The sequence below is a fragment of the Ruditapes philippinarum genome, unplaced genomic scaffold (genome assembly GCF_026571515.1).
Source record: "Ruditapes philippinarum isolate M1 unplaced genomic scaffold, ASM2657151v2 ctg8231_1_1_1_1, whole genome shotgun sequence".
Classification (NCBI taxonomy): Eukaryota; Metazoa; Mollusca; class Bivalvia; order Venerida; family Veneridae; genus Ruditapes; species Ruditapes philippinarum.
In genome coordinates, this window is record NW_026859935.1 from 22058 (window position 1) to 38891 (window position 16834).

Sequence of the window (16834 nt, forward strand, 5' to 3'; positions counted from 1 at the left end):
AGGCATTGAAATGACATAAATTTTATTGATTTTAATCTGTTTGAATTTTAGATATTTAAGAAATAATATCGGCCTTAGAGGTGTATATAGGCTATTTAACACCGGTTTTGAGTTTTGATGCGTAGGAATTGAGCAAGAAGGCAGTAGGCCCGAGTGGTCAATTTTTTTACGCATCAACGACAAAATCGGTGTTAAATAGCCGATATACACCTCTCAGGCCGATGTTAATAAGAATAAAAAATAAGAATATCACTGATCTTATTTTTTCAAGCGGAATAACTTCCGGTGCCAATTTTCGTATAACGCTGATCGATTGTTGCTCCCTACTGTTGCGAAAATACAGAAATTACATGCATTTATAAAACAAAAGAAATAATAAGAAAAATCGTTATTTTATCAAGATTTCAACAATAAAAACTTACGTCGTATTGTGTTTACCCTATTTATCATTCTTGTATGTATTAAACAACGTCAGCTTGTTTATGAATGAGCTGTTTACTTAGGATGACGTCATTACGCTGCTTACTGATTGGCGCCATTTTGTCAAAATAATTAATAACTGATATGAATCAAATATGTGGCGTTAGTGTATTTGAGATATTATTTCGGTATTGTACATGTATGAAACATTATAAGAACTGAAAATATAAATAAAAATGTTTTTTATTGATGCTTTAGAAGGCCTTGTTAACAATTTAATCGAGGGAGAAAACATAACAGCCGCATATACAAGTAGTCCCTTACCAGTGCTTATTGGCAGTTTTTAAAACACCGTTTTTTCCCCTTCTTTGTCTTTAGAGTCAAAATCACGTGGATTGATAGAATAATTCTTAACCTATGTAATTTAAAAAAGGAATAGTCTTAACCAAAATAAGTGCACAACATATTATAAAACAAAATGACAACATGAAAAATATATGGACATACGCGATCTCGATCATAAAAAACGTAGGACATATAGAAATTAGTTTCGGGAGCTTTCTGTTGAAAATGTGACAAAGATAAATAGTATACATATACATGACAGTGGGTTTAAAGGAGTGCATTTTTATTTACCCGCACTGCATTTTGCAAACCCCTTGACTGGTTTATTTTTTCCGGGGTTTTCATATTTACAACAGAGAAAGGGGTAGGGGATGGGAAAAGTCATGCAAATGGGTCGGGCATTTGTTACTTTTTTGTGGGGTTTTCATTTTGGGGTACAAGAAAATCGTGTTTTTTTATTTTTGACTATGATACAAAAGAAAAAGAAATCAAAACCCCGGCAACTGTTTTAATGGGTTTACGCCCCCGTCAAACAATCCCCTGGGTTTTTCGATTTCCTATCTTATAAAACTACAGTTATTTTTTTGCGAAAAAAGGTCTCAATTTTTTTCTTTGAAGTTTTAAATTTAAATCCATCTTAACCACAACCGAAATTTTCAAAACATTAATCGAATTTAAAAATTCGGTGCTTACCTAAAAACATAAAATAAGGGTTAAAAAAAATCAAAAAATAATTACGGGGGCACATTGTCTTTTTAAATTATACATTTTTTTAAAAAATGTTAAAAAAAATAGCAGAGTGCGGGACTTTTGGGGACAAAAAAGACAACCCTTTTTTATTATTAAAAGTTTTTTCACAGGTTAATGGCCCTATAAAACGGTTTTAAAAGATATAATTCAGCCGCACGCCTCCATAAAAATTTTTGTTAAAACATAAAAATTTACCCCATTAGATTTTAAAAAAAGGCCCTTTTTCTTTGAAAAGCCCCGTTATTTTCCAACTGCTAAAAACATAAAAAATCTTAAATACGATAAAAATTTGTTAATATGTCAAAGCATCCCTTGTAACAATACCAAATCGAAATTTTCTTTTTAGATAGCAAGGGGGGCGTCTAAAAATTGCAAAAAATCAAATTTTTGAAAGTTTTTTTCCAGCAAATGTTTTCAAATGATGTAATTCTCAATGCAATGAGACAGATTAAAATGCTTTTCAGCGTTGGTTACACGTCACCTTTTGATCGACCTGAGGCCTTTTTAGCCTGTCACATGTCCAAAATATTCTTGGCGAAAAAGTGGTCATATTTTAACAACATTTCTCAAACCAACAAACAAAAACAGTGCTTAGGGCTTAGGGCATATTTTTACTGTTTTAGGCCTCAAAAGGGGGAAGCCGTCAAAACACGTCTATATGAGGGAAAAGGTAAAGCATGTAAACATACTACTTCTAAATAAGATAAACGCTTAAAATCCGGCCAAGTTATGTATGACTTTATGACAACACTTTCATGAAAATATGACGTCATTAAGACGTTGGGTTTAGAATCAACAACATTTTCGCTGTGAGAGCATCAACAGAATTGACGCCAGAAATGATGTCACAAGAAAAGCTGGAAACCAGGGCAATTGGAAAATTTTGAAAGGACCTTGCGAAAATACCGACTAACACTTATTAAATGCTGCAAAAAATCGGAGGAAGACATGTTAGCCTTGCTCTTGTATTAAAATGGCATAAAAGATTCTCTGAAGGCCGAGGAAATATTCAGGACGACATATTCTTGCATTGCACACTAGCGTTTCCGTGAAGTTTTACCCATTTCGGAAATTCGATCGGGGGGGGGGGGGTGAGGGTGCCAGATGAGTCGCGTGCCAAAAACAACGTCATTTTAGCGCAGTTTACGAATGAATTGCGGTAAAATGACGTCGTTTTAGAAGGAAAATATATGCATAGGATGACGTCATTTTCGCCGTTGTTTTATTTAAGTTTGTAAGTTTCATACGTTATTGTAAGAAAATAGCTAGTTATGAAATGACTTTAATTTCCATGAACATATATATCAATATTGAGGTAAACTATTTTAAATATGAAATAATATGGCAAAATATTCAAGAAAAAATATCTGACATATGTTTGCAGTTCGGATCGGAATATCCGTTCCTCGGGAACCCGCTCATTGGCAAACTCTGCATGCCTCGTTACCGCCGAATGGGCGGGTCCACTCGGGACGGATATTCCGGTCCGAACCACAACATATATGAGGGCTTTGCAGAAAGTTGCATATTCAAACTATGAATCAATATTATAAATAACATCTTGTGTTTGCGCATTTATATATCAGTTTCGTTTCATGCTTCTCAAATGTTTAAATTTCCTAAATGTTGACTCAACTATAAAAGCCATCCATTTCGTACTGGCGCAGCAACCACGGTTTCTAAATTGGATACCGGTATATTTGACGATATTATCATGCAAGTAGGTGGTCGTCGAAATCCAATGTTTAAAGAAGATACATTAAGTTAGATAAGATCATTCCATAATAATTATAATTCTAGATAACGTTGACCAGCCAAGTCAAAATAGTCGGATCGTAGGGTCTTCAGTCATTAAGACAGGAGTAGAGACACATGCTAAAACGAGGCCCACGTCACCTTGGTCTCATTGGTCTTACCGTGGTTTTACATTTCGGGGGAAATTATATCGATCTAGAACCATGTGGTATTTTAGACATCACTTTAAAGAAGTTATTGCTCAGATAATGAGAATTTTGCCCAGGACTTGCATTGTTTGGTCTTGTATATCACCTCGTTTTGTCCGAAAATAAATAAGATATGGATACAAATCAGAAGAAATAGAGCACTGATATTTCTTCGAGCTTAGCTTGGTTATAAGTGCATAAAACATCAAGATTTTCAAGATACAATGACAGCATTATTTTCTTGTAATTGTGTCTATCTGTCATATATTGGAAACGATTTACTTTAAACGCGATTCAAGTAGCTATTGAAACATTTTTGACAAAAACTCCAAACGTATATCCAATTGACTGAATAAATAAAAGCCTGGCAGCGGCGACAAATAATTTTGGCGTGAGCACTGCGTACACTTTGGCAGAAATTTTCAACACAGTGTTTTATTAAATAAAAAAGTTCAATTCATGTTAAAGAAAGATATAAAACATTGTGTTAAATACTGTTGTGATACACTTCTTACATGTAAATCTAGCAGTAATCATTAGTTCGGCGATTTGTGATTCAGTATGCCATTGAACTTGTTGTGTACGAGTCGAACTTGAAGTTGATTTGTTGATTTATGTATGATGAATTGAATAATAAACAATGATTTGTGAATGAAAAACAGTGATAAATAATGGTTGAATAACGAATGTACATGTAATTCCAAAGTGGCTTGGTCTTTCTCACAACACTATTATTTTCTTTTGCATATATAAATATCTTTTTTATGAATTCTATATCGCCGACTGTTAGGCAAAAATATTCTACTTATAAATTTTAACGATATTGTTTCTTGCTTTTTTGCTTTGGTGTATAAGAAATTTGTCCTTGATAATTCAATATTGGATAGTTTTTCATCCAATATTTATCAAAGTAGTGGACATTTAATGTTTTTGTACTTGCGGATGTGTAACTAAATTATCTTAAATATGCCGGTGTCGCTTAATAATCACACGGACGTAACCAAGTTCACGGTTTATACATACTTTTTAAAACTTGCCTGTGACTCTGTTGGCAAACAAGGCGCTTTGACCAATGGCATAAATCTTCAACATAGAACAATTGTTTCGGTGTATTATTTAAACATTTTGACATTATCTATTTTCTTCAGAATATATGCTTAAAATTGAGCAAATTCGCCACATTGCATCTTTCGTAGAGCATTTTAAAAAAACAACCTAAAAGGTTCTTAAAGTAATGAATTCATGTAAAAGGGTGTTTTACTTTGTTCTTGGTCATTGTTTCATTTCTACCAAGGCTGGAATTGACATTAATCTGTAATGGAAAATGGCCGATATCTGGGAAAACTAATTCATATCGTCCATTTCTTCCACCAAAACGGATACTACAGATTTAAAACTTGGTATTCATAAGCATTGACATTTATTTATTAGTACCATTTGGTCGTTTTTCAAAATGGTGGACAAATCTATTTGAATTGTGATCAAGTGCATTTTTTAAATGATTGAATGCGTATTCTTCATTAAAGTTCTATAACATTTTTATCAAAATGTTTCAAAACGTTTTTGTTTTGTCAACGCATCAAAACTTTTAAATAACAAGAGCCACCGCCGGGCGGGGGCAACGCTCGACTTTTTACTTTTTCTAAACGCAAACATGGAAAGGTTTGAACATATCTTAACGTTTCCTTTTTATAAATTAAGTTGGTCTGTCTTGTCACATTATTTTTGTTTATATATTTTGTATATATATAAATATGAGTAGAAACATTGACGCAATTTCTAAAAATAGAAACAATGACGCAATTTCTAAAAATAGAAACAATGACGCAATTTCTAAAAATAGAAACAATGACACAATTTCTAAAATAGCAACAATGATGCAATTTCTATAAATAGAAACAATGACGCAATTTCTATAAATAGCAATAATGACGCAATTTCTTAAAAATAGCAACAATGACTGCAATTTCTATAAATAGAAACAATGACGCAATTTCTATAAATAGCAACAATGACGCAATTTCTAATAGATAGCAACAATGAACGCAATTTCTATCAATAAAAAATGACGCAATTTCTATAAATAGAAATAATGACGAAATTTCTATAAATAGAAACAATGACGCAATTTCTAAAAATACAAACAATGACGCAATTTCTATAAATAGAAACAATGACGCAATTTCTAAAAAATAGCAACAATGACGCCAATTTTCTAAAAATAGAAACATTACGCAATTCTTGTTGTCGTTGTTGTTGTTGTAAATATATATATATATATATATATATATATATATATATATATATATATATATATATATATATATATATATATATATATATATACACACACACACACACCAATAAATATATAATTATGGTCATTTAATGCACAAATCTGAGAAAATTCAGTAATTTAACCTTCAAAAGGTCAAGGTCATTAAAAAGCCAAAGCAAATTTGGGTTTGATAAACAACAAGGTCTGGTCCTTAAGAATGTTCTGTTATAATATGAAGTTGATCCCTTCAATAATAGCAAAGTTACAGTCAGTTAACGCCAAAACAATGAAAATTTCAATAATTTGACCTTCAAAGACAATGTCATTAATGAGTGAAGGTCAAGGTCTTTCGGTATATTTTAACAGTTTTGAAGATTGTAACGTTCAAGTTTCAAGACAATCCATTCAAAAATAACAAAGTAACAGCCAATAATAGCCAAAAAAAATGAAAATTTCAATAATTTGAAACTTCAAAGTCAAGGTCATTTATGAGTGAAGGTCAAGGTCTGTCTAGTTATTTTTAAGGGATATCCATGAAGATAATTATGTTCAAGTTTGAAGACAATCCATTCAAAAATAACAAAGTTACAGCCAATAATAGCCAAAAAATGAAAATTTCAATAATATGACCTTCAAAGTCAAGGTCATTTATGAGTGAAGGTCAAGGTCTGGCGGGTTGTTTTTAGGGGTTATCCTTGAAGATTATTATGTTCACGTTTGAAGACAATCCATTCAAAAATAACAAAGTTACAGCCAATAACAGCATGAACAAGCAAAAATTGACTTTTAACCTTGAAGGTCAAGGTCATTTATGGATGAAGGTCAAGGTAAGTGTGGTCTACTGAAAGGTCTTGTCCCAAGGGTTGTTGTGGCCACGTATGAAGACAATACACCAAGAAATAAAAAAGTTATGATTCAGGTACAAGTTTGCGGACGGCAACGGCAACGGCAACGCCGACCCGACTATAACAATACCTCTACTTTTTTTTCAAAAAAAAAAAAAAGTCGAGCTAAAAATGACATTTTAAATTAACAATAGAATTTCAATAGTGAATAAATAGTCCAGCTCCTTTTTTGCCAATTGATGATTAATTGTATACTTAAAAAACTATGGTTTCTGATTTCTGCAATATCGTTTTTTTTTTAAATTTTATTGCGGTTGAAGGGGCAACAACCTAGAAAAGTGAGAAAACGAGAAACATATTTTTTTTTCCGCACTATTTTCTCGTTTTTTTTTGTTTTTTTTATGACAGGTCCCTTCAAAAAATTTTTAAAAAATAATTTGTCACATATCTTGTGTATTGTCACCGTGAATTTGAGGTTTTATTATTATAAAAAATTACTGAGAAAGTAAATGCATATGTTATCTACTAAAGTACACTGTATACAAATTCTAATGCTTCAAATATAAATACTAAGTTGGACCATTAAATTTTAAGATTTTAAACATTCATGTTCGATATTGTTTGTCTAAAACACATGGTACCATACATTAAGTAACATTAATTCATTTTTTGTCAACTGGATATGACCGTTTATAAACAAGGAACCTTTAAAATAAGTGTGTGTTATTGTCCAACAATATTGACCTGGCACTTCATTAACTTTCGTACAGTTCATTTAAATAAACACTGACCATGCAGTATCTGTCGAATATATCGATATATATTTGCTAACTGCACTTGTCAGTGATGTATGGTGTATTGATATAGATGTCGGACTACCGATATGAAGGTATCTGGTTCGATTCCTTACCAATTTCACGATATGATATTTTTTTTAATTTACTTGCAGAAAATTAATTTGAAATCGTTTAACTACACCTAGTTTTAAAATACCTTTTAAGTGGTATTTCTATACACAATTATATTTTTATTTCATTACAGTATATAACGGCTCTTTTTGTGACATTATGCCATCGAGGCTTTAGCGCATACACGCAATATTATTAAAAATGCTACACAGATAGTACACACAACAAAAAAAGGTTTGAAATAGCTTTAAGGGAATGGAATTGTTTGAAATTAATATTTAAAAAAATCGATGCAATAGGATTCGAACCAACCAGTAAAAACCTCTACATTCTTCAAGTGAAACCTCTTTACCAGTTGCGCTAAGAGGGATATTTAATTTACACCATTTTAACAATTGGATATTAGCATTCACATCGATTTTACAAGTAGATCGTAACATTTACAAAATATACCGACTACAGGGTCAAATGCGAGAGTGCCAGGTCAAGGTTGTTGAATACTCATAGCCAACTCATAGCCATACTAATTAAACAATCATGATTTTAAACAAACATGCATGTCCTATTAATGTCATTTTTACAAATACAGTGTTAATTTATATTATGTCAACTGCTTAGAATATATGTCTTTCCATTAGCTAATGAAATGTTCACATGACTGTTCATGGCTTAATGAATTATAAGGAATATTTGTAAGATAAAAGCAATGTCAAATTTTTTTAAAAATTTTTTCCAGTTGAAGTGATCATGTATTCAGCTAAGTATATACGAGTATAGAATAGTAAAAAATAGCTTGCACAATGTTATTGAGAAAGAAAAAGCACGCAATAAAACGCTGCAAACGTTAATGTGCAACAATCTAATATTTGTGAAGATTTTTTGTTTTCATTGGGATTCATTAGCACTTTTCCCCTTGATTTAAATGCTTTCATTTCGTTGATTTGTTATAGAAAAAAGCAAAACAGCAATTTTGCATTAGTAAAATAAAGTTTACCTGTATATTCAACATTTCTGATTTCGCGTCATGACTTATTTCACGATAATGGCATATTTTCATATGACCAGTGTTAACAGTGATTAAAATTAACATAATTTAGTCATACAGCTTAACAACAACAATGTTATTGCTCAGTATTTTTAAAATTTGTAGAAGATTTCGGAAATCAGAACACTGTTTTACTCATTTCTACAAAAGGTCACTTTAGTCCGATAAAATGCATACATATCATTCTTTTCTTAATGTTCCTCCTCGTTTAAAATAAAGATTTACAAAGAAATGAAAGTTTAAATATTTAAAATTGAGCAACAGATATGAAAAATGTATATGATATTTTGCCAAAGTCGTTAGACATAAATTACCTTCTTCATGTATAATTAATGTCTCAGGTATTAAGAATATTTCACATAAGCTTTTTGTTATCATGAACACTACTGAGCTAATTATCATTTCTGGACAGGCAAAGGGTTAAAACGCTTTTTATATCAATATTACCCGGTAGCAACAACCTTATACCTAAAATGTTTCGTTCTTTGTAAAAAAGAAATGTGTTTAGAATATTATGTTATATGGTAGCTAATCTTCGTAGGGAAAGTTTCAAAGTGTCGTAAATTTCACAAAATACTCATTGATTAAATATTTTAATGCTCATATTTGTGTTCATATTGACATGCTCCATAATTGTTAATTCTCATGATTTTCATACTTTTTTGGTGAAAACAATTTTGGTATAAATATATGCTCTGATTTGTATGTTTCTGGACATTATTGAATATAGTAAAGTAGTTATACAACCTAAAATGTGAACAAATAGAAAATAACATTTGTGGATTTAAACGTTCGTTCTCTTCTTCTATTTTAATGTGGTGGAAACTTTAAAGTGTAAAAGTGTAAAAAAGGTGTATTGAAAACTCTGCCACACAAAGCGTGTTTGTACTAACCGTTTTTGCTTGATATAAAAAATTATCTATATTTACTTACACTACTTGCTTAATATGTACTTACCCTTCTTGTTTGGTACAGAACTGCAGCAATATTTACTCACTCTTTTTGCTTGATACAGAAGTAAATCAATAATTTTACTCATTCTTCTTGCTTGCTTTAAAAGTCATTTATATTTACTAAAATATGATAAACAAGATCAACAAGGAAAGGCGGCGTTCAGTGAACGCGACTCACTTACGACCCAGTATCAAGAACTAGTGTCAAGGAGCCCAGGAGGACCCTAAACAAAAACGGGACAGTGCGCAAGGCCGACCACTGACATGCTTATCATTAAATGATACATAAAAATCATAGCAATCTACTAGGAAATCAAAATAAAAGAAGACAAGTACAAATAAATGACCGATAGATAATAGTCCCACTTAGTATAAGGACACAGGGGAAGGAAAACTCTTCTGTCTTGATATACAATGCAGCAATTCTTTCTTGCTTGATAAAGGAATACATAACCATATATTCTTTTGCTTGAAAAAAATACATCAATATTTACTCTATTAAAACATCCTGCTTAATATAGAAGTGTATCAATACGTGGTGTGTTCAAATATGAATGCAAATTGGTCAATATATCGCTTTTTACCACAATTGCACGAACTATGTAAATGTATCGCATAGATGGTTGTGTAAGCTCTCAATTGATACAAAACACGTGTTAAGTCTACCTTTGACAATAGCTCGATTAACGCTGTTTACTTGTGTATACTAAAGCTAACATGGTTGGAAAAAGGTCTCCTTTCACTGACCAAATACGGTCCTATATCAAGAAGTTATTCTTGGTATACGGGCAAAATATATATTTATTTAATTAAAATATGTCGTGTTTATAGGAACAATGAACATTTACATCTGCAACACGAAGGTGAAAGAAATTTAAAAGTGGTGTTGATTTAGTAACAGATGCTCCTTATGCACATCGTCCGAAAATTGCAACTTCGTTTGTTGAAACAGTTCTCTAAATACAACAATCGATCTTTCGCAAATATAATCACTGGCGATGAGACGTTTATGAGCCCAAGCGAAATATATAGAGCAAAATATCGTCATCCAAAGAATGTTAAAAACGTAGCATAGCAAAACGCACCATGAACGTCAAAAAGTCATGTATGTAATTTTATATACCAATCAATGTCCTGCTATTCAAATTGACGTAACAAAAGGAAAATCTGTAAATAACAAGTTTTACAAAGGCAAAAACCGTCGACCAGCAACTGGTCTCCGTTGAGTGGGGTTGCTGCATAAAAATGCTTCGTCACACAAAGCGGCCATTGTATCTGAATATCTGAAACAGGAAAAGGTTGTCGTGCTTCCTTACCCTCCTTATTCACCAGATCCTGATCCATTGTTTTTTTCCAATTTCAAGGGTCAAAGAACACTTTGCTGGAAGAAAATATCAAACGCGAAAAATTCTCGGTTAGGCTATTTTCAAGTGTCTAAATAGTATATCTCGAAAATATTTCGAAAACCTATTTGAAAATTGAATTAAAGACTACTTTTTTGTAGGATGGCGATATTGTTTTGGCACTGTTGGCACGTCTGAAAATTGACCAATTTGCATTCATATTTGAATACCCCTCGTATCTACTTACACTTATTGTTTGATCCAGAAGTGCAGCAATATTTACTTACCCTTCTCTCTTGCTAAAAATGCATAATTTTTTACATTCACTTCCGTGATCAAGAAGTACGTCAATATTTACTAACAATTCTTTCGTGATAAAGAAATGCAGCAATATTTACTTACCCTTCTTGCGTTTTTGATAGTTTTCCTCCTCTGTTTGCATATAAGAGACACCTTCTTTTATTTTTTTATCTGTAATCAAACATATAGATATGTTATCAGAGTAGGTCCTGATTATTGTTAGTAATATTACCTTTCTTTTATTAGTCTCAAAATAACTCTAATATTACGAAATTCAAAAAATTAAAAAAACTTTAAAAAAACACAACATTCTTCATATAAATGTAATGTATTGAAACCTATTTACGATTATTAACTTTTATGGTCTGATAGATGATATATGATCTTTTAGTTCTGAGAGTTTAAAACCAGTCAGTAAACGATAGTGGTGGACATACACTCGCTCGATTTTCCGTAAACTAACTTTGATAATGTATTGTTTGTTTCATTTTAGGCCTTTTCCCAACAGTATTTCAGTCATATAGGCGGGTAGTTTCCTAACCATCAGTCATGGAGAGCTACGCAAGTACTAGACTACCTTCCTCCGTGCTAAACTACCAAAGTATCTCTCGGGGATCAAACCCACACCAGAGAGGTAACTCGATTAGAAGTTATCGACTCTAACTCCTCGACCACGGAAGCGGGTGATCATGTATTGAAGAAATTAATTTTGTATCTGTTTAGGTCATTAATGACATGAATAATCGATATGATGTAAGGTAAATGTAATAACTTATTTAGCCAGAAGCTATTAAAACTCAGTACAACGTGAAATTTGCTATTATCCTTTGATATTTTCCTTCTTAATTCATGGGCATAATTTTGCATCGCTCTGTTTTGAACAGTATGATATTTCGTTTCACTACACAAGTCTGTAATTAAATGAAACATGTTTTCTTTGTTCCTCTAAGCATTATCGTCAACACATTTTAACGGTGTTAATCAATTTTAATTCTGATATAGACACAAAAAGCATCAAATAACAGACCTTCATCAAGTTGTCGTTTTATCTCTTCTTGGGTTTTCTCCACTTTAGTAACCCGTTCTTTTACATATGTCATGTCTTCCTCCAATTTACCTTCACCAAGTTGTCGTTTTATCTCCTCTTGGTTTTTCTCCACTTTAGTTACTCTTTCTTTTACATATGTCATGTCTTCCTCCAATTTACCTTCACCAAGTTGTCGTTTTATCTCCTCTTGGTTTTTCTCCACTTTAGTTACTCTTTCTTTTACATATGTCATGTCTTCTTTCAATTGATCAACATCGGCTTCATAGTCCTTCCACTTTTTTATTTCTTCTTGTACCCTTTTCTCTTCCTCTGGGTCGAGAGAGCAGATTTTGAAATCGTTAATGGTTTGCTGAATTTTCAGAGCTGAAGAACTTCGTCGAACAAGTATCTGAGAAATGAATTAAGCAGAAAATATCAAGTTGGATTTGTTTCTGTATGCATTATCAAATTTCAGTGTAAGGGGGGCAGTTGCCTTGTGGTTAAGGTGTCTACATCTCAACAAAGAGATCATGGGTTTGAGCCCCGCTCGGGTCACAACAATGTTTCTTCATATGAGACCAGTACTGGTTGGTTCAAGGAAGCGGACTCGAAAGTGATTAAAATAAGTTGAAAGAACTTTTTTCGCAATCGAGCTTATTTGTATAATTATGTTTAAACCAAATTTCAGTGTTTGTTGAATTTTTTTATTGTTGGCGCTTTTTTATTTAAAATAGAATATGAATGAAGAAAATAAATAATCGATACACATATTGTTTATGTATACTTTAAAGTGTTATTTACAAATGGAAATGACATAAAAAGAAACAATTACTTTCATGGTTAGATGGTATAAAATATTAAGTAGTCACTTCCATCGTTTCCATCATTTTTAATCGTTTAAGTAATCGTCCAATTCCATAATGCCCTTTTTAATATCCGCGCTAATTAAGGGCCAAATGATCAAATATGATTTAATTATAACGTTCTCTGTGACAATTTTAAGCAGATGTGAATTGCGTATAATTCCGAATAATTTAACAACTTTTAACAACCATTCTGCCTACCTGCTCTATGTCATTCCACCAAGTTACAAAGTCATTTGGCTGAATAAAAGTTGTTTTTGATATATGGCTTATCTGAAATAAAATTCAAATAACTATAGCTTAGAGTGCAATCATACAAAATAAGTTTCAAAGTATATAACTTATGACTTATATAGTTTACGCGTTAGCTTATCCGATGGTATTATGGTGATATGTATTAATTAAATGACAACAACGTTAACAGCTTATTTAGCTGTACATGTTGAGTATGTTCATCCCCGTTCCAAACATAACACACGTCTTAACGTATATAGCTCGCACCTACTGAAAAAATCAAATAATAAGTATAATAATGCGCATCATTTTTGGTAGGAATATTTTATCATCACCAGAAAATGGCACGTAATGATTTTGAAGTCAGTCGCTCAAAGGTCAAGTTCATATTGACCGTAATAAAAAATATTGTTTGAACAATAATGAAAGACCGCGTACTAGCAGCAGGTTTTTGATTAACACAATGTCCTTCAACATATGGTAGTGATCATCGTAGTTGTAGCCCATGTCGTCAAATATGTCTCCGTTAAAACCAGTTTCATAAAAGTCGACTCGTACTTGTAATTATAAATGTATTGTCATGGTCGTAGTCGTTGTATATTTTGTCGAAGCCGAATTCGGTTTTGTCGTTGCTAAAGTTGAATAAAAAACGTAAGCACAGTTGTACTCGTGGTCTTTAAGTCGTAACAGTGGTACTTATCCTGTAAGTTGTAGCGCTGTCGTAGCAATAGAAAAGAAGGTTATACTCGTTTTCGAGTTTGTCGTCGTCGAAGATATCCTGTTTAATAGCCATAATCGATATCGAAGTCAGTAGCTAGTTATGCAGTCTATAAATTTGATTTAAACTTATTTGTTGAAGGTCGATTGCAAAACAAGCTCTTGCAACATATATTTTTCATTTTTGAGTCCGCTTCCTGACTCGTTGTCATATAATGAAATATAATAGGAACACAATCAGGGCTAAAATCTATGATATGTGGGTTTAGAGGCAGACGCCTTAACCACTAGGCCATTGCTCCCCTTAAGTGCAGTCTCTGAAGTCGCTGTCATGGCCTTAGTCTTGGACCGTACTTTTATATAGTCTTTTAAATTATATTCATAATTGATAAAGTAATCATTCTTTATTTTTGCTCAGCATTTTCGACAAACAAATTGTTTATCTTGTCCTGTGTAGAGTTAATAACAGTACATGATTTATAATTATTAAAAGCAAAATAGACACAATTGGATAAGTGGTATATTGCCGAGTTATTCTCACACTGTGTATATTATACAAATTAACTTAACAACCTTATCAACTTGTAATAATCCGTCACTTAAAAGTGATTCAAGTAAAGTCTCCTGCACAATAAATTACTTGAATAATTGAGAAAAAAAAGACAAAAATACATCATAGTCTTAGTTTATAGGACGTAGATAACATGTATGTGCAGTTCTGATGTATAAAATCAGTTGATGTCTGCTCTAAATTCTTATCACAGCTTATTTGTTAATCTGGAAGTTGATAATGAGCCATTTACGTTATCATGCAGCGCCTTGACTTACTCAGCTTATGATAGTACTAAGGCAATGGTAAGCCATATGCGGTAAAATCAGTGTAAGTACAATGTATATGCATTAGCTTTAACCGGCACAAATTACTTTAGTGATGGCAGATCTCTAAAATCTAAAGATTACTACTTGTTTGTTATAAATTTGGTGGATATATTTATATTGCGTAATCGAGGACAATTTAATTACCATTGACTTAGTAAAAACTTAGTGGAGAAACAATATCAGGTAATTTTGAACTCGATTTAAATTTTATAAAATGTTTTGACCGGGTAAAAATGATAAAGTTAAAAGTCCTTGAAAATTATTGAAGTCTCAGGTTTGGTATAAATGAAGGGTTTTCGTGCAAAATACATCAACATTAAACACTTATGGTCACAAATTCGTAATAGTAACCCTGTTTTTTTTCCCCCTCTCATTATTAATATTGTGTGTGTGTTTGCGTGCGTGTGCGTGTGTTAAGAATGTTACTTGCGTCACAATTAGCTCGGTCAATGAGACAATGCTGTTGTTGTAAGCAGGCATGTTTTATCAAGGCTTTCGATGATGGCAGAAACGCTCTGAAAGTTGCTAACATTCTGACAGAAAATCACTACATCATCGATTTGTATATCCAGTTAAGATGTTTAACTATCATTTTTAATATTTTCCCAATAAAGGAACATTAATAATGCAACACTAGACAGGTATCAACGATATTGTCTTGATTTGCGTATATTAAATATACCAACTAGATTTATAATTGACATGCAGTAATCAGTATATTTTTTTTCTGCCATCACTGCATTTATCTGTCATCACTGGCGCCGGTAAAACGATATGGCTATGTTCGTCATAAGCTGTATACAATGCAACATTTTACTTTTACAGTAGTTCTGAAATGCACACTTTATCCGAATGAGAATTATTCACGACGTTCTTTGACAACAACAATTCTACTTGTATTCCAGAAAAATGCCATTCTTGCATGATTGTCACATTGTCATATAAAGATTTTATAAGTATGTTGAATCTTACATCGCTTACTTACCATATTACGGAAAGCTTTTAACCGACATATATCTGCCTCAACTGTTACATCGGTTGATAAAGGTGTTGCCTTCCAGTCAAAGTTCTTATTCAATCCAAAAATCTTCAGGTATCTAAGAAGACAAATCATCAGCGTTATGTCCATAGTCGACGTAGTTGGAACTTGGCCGACTGTTGGAAACAACTGATCATATTGTACCTGTGTTATAACGCCACGGCTTTTCAAACGTGTGATTGTCGCCTTTTCGTGATTCAAACATACACTTAGAGTTATGCCTTTTGCAGTCAGGGACTGGTCTAGTATGTTTCTCAAAACCAGGAGGCCTCCATCTATAATGAGTATTTGCAACCGGAAAAGGTAAATTCGGTTTTCCACTGTCTGTGTCAGCCCACCGGTTGCCATTTCCACTTGCTTTGTCAAGCCTCTGTCATTGCCACATCTTATAAAAGATAACATGTATAGTTGCTACAGTAATGCTTGGAAGTAATAAAGCATTTATTATTTTTATATCAAAGGTTGCTTTTTTATTTGTTTGTTATCATAATGACTTCAGTTAATATCTTCCAATGAAATATGTATACTTATAATGTAATTATAACAATTAGAGAAAAAAAGAAATGAAATTTCAAAATTAATAAGTGTTTTTTCAAGTTATTTAAGTCGATAAAGTCCTGTTTTTAATTCTCTGTTGCTAGACTGTGTTTAATTTTCCCAAGCACCAGATTGAGCATAGTGGTTCCTCAAAAAGTATAGCGATAACACGATGCTTTGTTCTTTGTAATATTGCTTTTTACAGTACTAAAACATAAGACCAGCTGAAGATAAATGTGGTTTAGTAAACGTTAGGGAGAGCAACGCTCCCGCAATTGTGAAAACTATTACAAATATTGGAAAATCTAGAAAAGCTTCCGTATTAAAGTGTATCTAAAGCATAAAGTAAGTACATGTTCGTTTTCAAAATATATACCGCTTTTAAATAATCACATATCGTCTCTGCAA

The 16834-nt window shown here is 32.3% G+C and overlaps 1 protein-coding gene across 1 annotated transcript; it reads right to left on the reverse strand.

Moving 5' to 3' along the window:
* Positions 1–11958: 11958 nt before the first annotated feature.
* Positions 11959–16237, reverse strand: LOC132758354 (uncharacterized). The gene is made up of 4 exons (XM_060749971.1): positions 15836–16237; positions 14537–14595; positions 13222–13288; positions 11959–12566 (listed from the first exon to the last, which is right to left on the reverse strand). The coding sequence occupies exons 1-4, from the start codon at positions 16235–16237 to the stop codon at positions 12108–12110; spliced, it is 987 nt and encodes a 328-aa protein (XP_060605954.1). The 3' UTR covers positions 11959–12107.
* Positions 16238–16834: the final 597 nt, after the last annotated feature.